Genomic DNA, 7451 nt, shown 5'->3' with positions numbered 1-7451 from the left:
TATATAATTCAAAACAATTCAATACTATAAACAACTGAATAAGTACACAAGTAATCATTTAGTCCTTGTTCGTGCCATGCTACATAAGTGGTTTTAAGCCTCATTTTCTTTTGAAATACTACAATATATCATATATTAAAAAACATACATGGAAAGTTATAGAACAATCTGTAACGTTAACATACATTTCTGATCCTACTATATCAGGGGTGCCAGAGTATACAGAGCAATTTTACGGAATACAGTACAATTTTACGGAATACGGTACAATTTTACGGAATACAGTACAATTTTACGGAATACAGTACAATTTTACGGAATACAGTACAATTTTACGGAATACAGTATAATCGTATTTTACTAGTAAAATTGCACTGTAGGCTAGTAAAATTGCACTGTATACTAATACGATTGCACTGTATTTCGTAAAATTGCACTGTGTACTCGTTAAAATGCACTGTATTCCGTAACATTGCGCTGTATTCCGTAAAGATGTATACTCTGTCACCCCTATATGCACAGTTCGCCGAAGTACGTCCGGCGGCAGCGTCAGTCCACCCGGCGGCGTTCCTCGCTCACCGTGCCGCAGATGGACTGCTTCTCCTCGGGCAGCTCTGCCAGCTCGGCCGAGCCCAGCCCGAACGTGCAGCGGAAGGTCAGTCCACAGCCACGGGAGAGGAGTGTCTCACTACAGGTGGGTACTTTGTCATGAAAGTTCATCTGTGTTGGTAGTAATCATAGTAAAACGTTAAACTTTATTCCAACACACAATTTACAGGGATCAAATTTTCAGCGACCACTGCCGCCTTCATCGCTGTCATCTGAAGTTTCTCAACACATCCACGTCGAATCACCGGGCCACACAGTCTCTCTGGACAAAGTGAATACTGGACACTGAACAGGACTACTTTCTAAGAGGCATTAAGGAGGCCATATATATCAGAGCACTTCAGATGGTGGACGATATAAACTCCCTGGCACTTTTGAACAATTGCTTACGTCACGTATCAGTAAAGTCTTGTGTGAATAAGGTCACGTGTTTGTAAACCGTAACTCTCGCGAGATCACGTTGTGAAGTGATTGGTCATTAATTATCCTGATGAAGGCGACAGTGGTCGCTGAAAATTTGATCCTTGTAAATTGTGTGTTGGAATAAAGTTCAACGTTTTACTATAGGTGGGTACTTTGTTGCAAGCTCGTCTGGAATTTTTTTATTGAAACATTTTTTTTATTTCTTTATTACAATGGATACATACATGTACATCACTTACAATCTAAAAACATAAACAATCATCATTACATCAGTTGTCCCAATCCTGGTTATTTTACCTCATCCCTAAATATGTGGACTAGTGATAGACCGTTCACATCTTTCTTTCCCTCACACATGTCCTCCAGACTACATACTTTGCTATGTTCGTTGTAGTATATATGTTTCTAACTGTGTTAGGCATGTTTTGAATCCTAGTATTATGATATCATAACTGATTTTAACATCGCAGTGAAAGGATTTACATATAAAGTCTTCAACTATTTTCCAGAAAACATTCAACCTACTACATGAAATAAACATATGCTTATAATCATCAATACAGTTGCATAAATCACAAACATTTACTAGTTTTCATCTTCCAAACCTTAAGTAACTTGCCACATGGCAATATACGGTGTAGAAGATTATAGTTCAATTGCGCGTTTACCAATAGGATTATATGTTTGGTTTTTCCATATGTTTTTCCATATAGGCTTACAATTTAATTCAACCTCCCATTTATTTTGTACACAAGGCAATTCAAATTTCTGTCGCATAAGTAATTGGTATAGTTTTGATGTTTTCAGAAAACACAAGTTTGGGACATTTGTACATTTGGTTTCATCAGTGTTACCAACTAGATTCATATCTTTCAGGCGTTGAAACATTTATTGACAAAACATGGCGATGGCACACTCAAGTTACACTTATATTTGTAACTATTGCTCCTCAAATGCAGTGGAAGACGAAATTCATTTCATCTCTAACTGTCCATTTTATGACGACATCAGAAAACAATTATTTAGCACCGTGTCCAAAATGCTCCCTTACTTCCCCACCGTTCCCTACCACAAAAAAACATTTTTACTACTAAAATCAAAGAACCCACATATTATAGAAGAAGTGGGTAAATTCGTCTTCCACTGCCTAAAAAGAAGAAGTCAAACCCAGTAAATCTAGTACCATGCATGTTGTAGAATATAGTATAATGCTAGACGTAGATATAGTCTCACATACAGTACCACTGTATTTTCTTTCTTATGTTGTTTGTAACTGCAATTAGCCCTCGGGCATGTATTTGCAATAAACTTTCTATTATATTCATGCCGCCACGAACACATAAGACATAGGACAAGCAAAGTACGAACTAGAGAAGTAACAGTTGCAAAGCAAATTCATATACCTTCGGACATGGTCAGCTCTGTTAATTTTTACTCAAACACATTCACATACATGTACTTCTAGTATATAGTGACAGGAGCAGAGCAGACCGTGAAATTATGCAACACCATGGTGACAAACGTCAACAAATTATGCCATTGGTCAGGTCAGAGGTCACCGTTTGGAGAAGAAGAAGAGGAAGAAACAGAGCAAAACAATATGTTTTCCATCGGTTAACATACTAGTAATTAATAGTGATTAAACGATGAACAAGTGAACACATATTTTCAAAAACTGACAGGACTGACATGTCAAAATATTACCAAAAAAAAAAACGATCGGAATATGACAAAAATGCTTTTAACATGGAATAATATTTGAATGTTATGAGATGTTTAAAGAAAAGTAGACCCTCATCTGGATTTCCTTGTAATCCGGACTTAAAGAAGGGTAAATGGCAGTACTCTCACCAAAATCTTCTTCAGTATTTTATAACTGACTCGATAGACTAAATAATAAAATAAGGATAGCGATCTTTAGAAACTCAGGTTACATAAGCAAAGTCAATATCGTCCGCCGTCCATGTACAAATAGTGGAGACTTTAAGATTGACAACGATGAAAATATGTCAAATGCATTATCCTGTAGTCACTCAAGCAGCTTAACTACTACTGGAAAGGGCAGCAGTCTAAAATCAAACGTGGTCTGTTGCCTATGCTAGTACCGAGCGATTGTGTAAGAATAGTTTTTCGTAAGATTAAAAATTAACAAGATTGATATTTTTGTAAATAATGTATTTTATTCCTTGACATTGTCTTGTACAGTATTTGATGTTTAATGTATGACATTTGATGTTTATTGTATAATATTTCATGTTCATGATGTTCAATATTGTATATTTGTTTTGTATTCATCATAATTATAATCTGTATTTGCATTGTACATGTATATATAGGTCAATACATTTATAATGCCATGCAAAAAAGACATCTTAGAATAGCTGCATAAGTAACGTCACTGAACTTTTTTATCAACTACATGTGTAGCGTTTCGTAGCATTTATAATATGTAGAAGTTTAACATTCCTGGCAAGTAACTTAGCATACACTCTGTTTAGTAGCAATAGAACATGTTTAGTATTATTAGGTACAACTGCTCACTGTACCCTTTATGTATATAGTTTAGTGTAATGTAGAATGTACATGTAGAGTCGAAATATTCTATAGCCAGCAGTTCTTTATAATACCCTGTCAGATACAATGTCCGTTGACCATATATATAGCAATATGTTAGACACATACCAACTAGTAATCTTATTATTTGCCATACATTGTACCCGTGACAATCGGTGTGCAATAAACTTTGACTTGACTTGACTTGACTTGACATGTAGGGTTGGGAGGACAACTCGTAAAGGTGTCAATGCACCTGTTTTGTCCTGTTTTGTATACATGTACTGATCGGCCAGTCTTAAAGTTACTCTGGTAAACTCAAATAAACAAATAAACAAGATATTTTTTTAATTCCATTTCTAGGTCCCAACGTTCACCCCCTTCCGACGGGACTCCCGTGAGAAAGAGGCGGGACTGCTCCCGCACTACCTGGGCGAACTCAAGTTCTCCGTCGAGTTTGTCAAGCGAGGGAGGCAGCTGAAGGTACATGTAAACGCTATAATAGTAAAATTAGAATCAGTGTCCACCCGTTGGAAATCGAAAAAAAGGCGATATATGAAACTACCTGTGTCGGAGAGAATTTGTAAATATTGCTCCTCAAATGCAGTGGAAGACGAAATTCATTTCAACTGTCCATTTTATGACGACATCAGAAAACAATTATTTAGCACCGTGTCCAAAATGCTCCCTTACTTCCCCACCATTCCCTACCACAAAAAGAAAAACAATTTTACTACTAAAATCAAAGAACCCACATATCATAGAAGTGGGTAAAATTCGTCTTCCATTCAGAAGTCAAACCCAGTAAAACTAGTACCATGTATGTTGTAGAATATAGAATAATGATAGAAGTAGATACAGTCTCACATACCATTGTATTTTCTTTCTTATGTTGTTTATAACTGCAATTAGCCCTCAGGCAAGTATTTGCAATAAACTTTCTGTAAAAGGTTAGCCTCTACCAGGCTTCGGGAGGCGGCGGGAAAGAGTCGAAATCGGCCAAATAGAGAGGAAACATGCCAAGGTAGTTTGGTCGGCTGGAGAGAACAGTTTGCCGCTATCTCCAGCCGACCAAACTCCATTGGCATGCTGTCTCTCTATTTGGCCGATTTCTACTCTTTCCCGCCGCCTCCCGAAGCCTGGTAGAGGCTAGTATAAGGTCACATTGATTTAATTTTATGGATGACATCCGCGCGTGCATTGATTTCGCCTGTTCTAAAACAAAAATTACATCCACCGAGGCTCTGGCCTGGCTGCCATCCTCCGTAGTCCATGGTAGCTAGCGACAATTGGGAGCCGGCAGTAACTCCGGAGGATGGCACCCAGGCTGTCAAAGCTCCACGGAACTCAAGAACTCAGTATAGTGCCGACTCATGAAAGGCTAGCATGTGCCGGCTTGATTTAACCCTCAACAGTACACCTTCCCGGACTGATTAATCTGTACACCTGGGGTCCGCGCGGACCCCAGAACAGTTTTTTGCTAATTTTTAGAAATTATCAACATGCTACCAGCTCAATTGTTTTGCAAACTGATATGGGAACCTCTGTGTCCACATTACATACAAAAATTATACATTTTGAACTTTTTCTATTTTTTGGTGAAGAAAAGAAGACAAGAAAAAAATACCCGATTTTTAAACCCATTTCAGACTGAGGGGGCTTTAGAGGCCCAACTTTGATCTCAGATAGCGGCTAAACGGCTTGCGCTAGAAGTATCAAATTTGGAGACCTTTCCTAAAATGTCTCTGGAAAAGAGTTCATATTAGTTTAATACTAGTAAGTTGATGTTTTTTTGTGTTGCCATGGCAACGGGTTTCTAGCAGGCAGTTTTTTTTAAAAAAGAAGTAATTTTGGTTTAAACATAAAAATTTTCTGAGTTTTATATTAAATTACACTACTTTTCCAACATTAATAACATCTTACATAATTAAATATAAGTTAAATCATTTAATATGCATAGAATATGCTAATTTGATGACGTCATTGGTCAAAATCCAATATGGCGTACTATATTATTAGCTCTGACGTCATATGACGTCATAATTACACCAAAGTTATTAAAATTTAATTCTATTACTACACCATTCTCTGAAAACTTGGTAGACATACGATGAGTGCATACAAACATATAAAAAACGGAAATAAGGTAATGTATAAGAACGCCAGTGTATCCATTATGATCGAAAGCCGGCTGGGGTCCGCGCGGACCCCAAAAGAAAATCAGATATAATTTTTTTTATAAATGGTAGAAACGGAGTTTTCTGCACTGTATTGAGAGACAACTTTGTGGGTGACAATTACCTAAAATTTCAGAAAAAAATCTTTAGAAACAAAAAAGATATTACAGAATATATAGTGCTGGGGTCCGCGCGGACCCCAGGTGTACTGTTTAGGGTTAAAAGTACTTATCTATACTACCAAATTTCACAATACCAGCTATGTATCCCTGTTGTTTAGCAGCATTTTTTTTCTGCTGGATTTTTATTCACCCGCGCTTACTAGTTTTGGGGTCTTCAGAGGAGAGGGGTTGCTGCCATCAGATTGAAATAAAAGTCAGTATCTGAATAAAATTAAACTGCTCTCCAACTCAAAAAAGAAATGAACTCACCAGAAATTTTCGACTCAATCGCGCGCTCAGTCTTCATCAGCTTTATGACCCAAGTGCTGTGGACATGTGACTTTTAGCCACGTGTGACGTCAGCACCGGGTCAAAGTTCGTCGGAAGTCGGTACCACCCCCCGTCACGGTTGAGTGAAGGTTGGTATGCCCTGTTTTTGAGTTGGAGAACAGTTTAATTTTCTTCATGTATTTTACCAACTCAGATGAACTTTCATGCTAGTAAAAGTCAGTATCCTTAGCCTGTATCTCGAAATCTTTCATCGCGTATGAGTTGCTCCGTGATATGATTGTATCTACTGACAGGTGTCCATCATCAAGGCAGAGAACCTAGGCGGCCACAAGCACGCCAAGAACAACGTGAACAGTTACATCCGGCTGTACCTACTGCCCGGCAAGGTGGGCCGCCAGCAGACGCGCACAGTCAAACACACCAGGAACCCCGTCTTCAACGAGGAGTTCTACTTCGGAGGGCTGGGACTCCAGGTGGGGTAACGCTTCCTCCTTAGTGCCAAGACTCGTAACAATCTTGAAACAAGTCTTGAAAGTTTAATAGTTTAACTCAAAGTTTATTCTTCGAATATCATTTTGACGTGTTTTTAGACTTTTTTTATTACCATTAATGTACAGGTAGACAAAGCCGGACTCCTCTAGCAGTTTCCTTACATTAGATAACCAGCAGGGTGTTTTTCGGCGATCTAGCTCTTGTTGTACCATATAGGCTTCATACTGAAGACTACTTGTATGTACTTCGTTGGCTAATCTGAAATAGTAACTGTACATTCTGCATTACTGATAGAGGCTCAATGCAGAATGAAGCCATGTGTAAACTTCGCATTAGTGACCATCCCTTACGTATAGAATCCGGCAGGCATAGCCGTACCCCTCTGAAAGATAGAACGTGTGAATTCTGTAATCATTACCTCCGGGTAGGGATGTATCCCGTGCGCGGAGGTTTTGTGGGGGAAGATGAAAATTACGTTCGCAGCCGTTTCTCGCGGTTGGGTGGACGGATATGTCTGGGACTTGGTATACGTTTTGCTATTGGGCTGTAGATGGTGCACGTTGTTTTGGTTTTTTAGTATGTGTGTTTTAGTGCGTGAAAATGATGCGTTGTGACAGCGTATGGACACCCCTTGTGTGTGAAAGTGGTTTTGTCTTTTGATTTTCGGCGTGTATAAAGTGTCGCAGGCGTCGTCCACATCTGGTGAGAGGGGGTGTCAGGTATCGAGGAAAAATATTATCGCAGT

The 7451-nt window shown here is 38.6% G+C and overlaps 1 protein-coding gene across 1 annotated transcript in view; it reads left to right on the top strand.

Moving 5' to 3' along the window:
- Positions 1 to 7451, top strand: part of LOC109462450 (C2 calcium-dependent domain-containing protein 4C-like) — a 35787-nt gene that overhangs the window by 18201 nt on the left and 10135 nt on the right. The window contains exons 4-6 of the mRNA XM_019759006.1: positions 523 to 694; positions 3949 to 4068; positions 6508 to 6687. Of these exons, the coding sequence (XP_019614565.1) occupies positions 523 to 694; positions 3949 to 4068; positions 6508 to 6687 (472 nt within the window). The remainder of the gene's footprint in view (positions 1 to 522; positions 695 to 3948; positions 4069 to 6507; positions 6688 to 7451) is intronic.

Source organism: Branchiostoma belcheri, unplaced genomic scaffold (genome assembly GCF_001625305.1).
Source record: "Branchiostoma belcheri isolate BF01 breed outbred unplaced genomic scaffold, Haploidv18h27 scaffold117, whole genome shotgun sequence".
NCBI classification, from domain to species: domain Eukaryota; kingdom Metazoa; phylum Chordata; class Leptocardii; order Amphioxiformes; family Branchiostomatidae; genus Branchiostoma; species Branchiostoma belcheri.
Note: the sequence above shows the minus strand (reverse complement) of the source record. Positions and strands in the feature narration are given on the sequence as shown.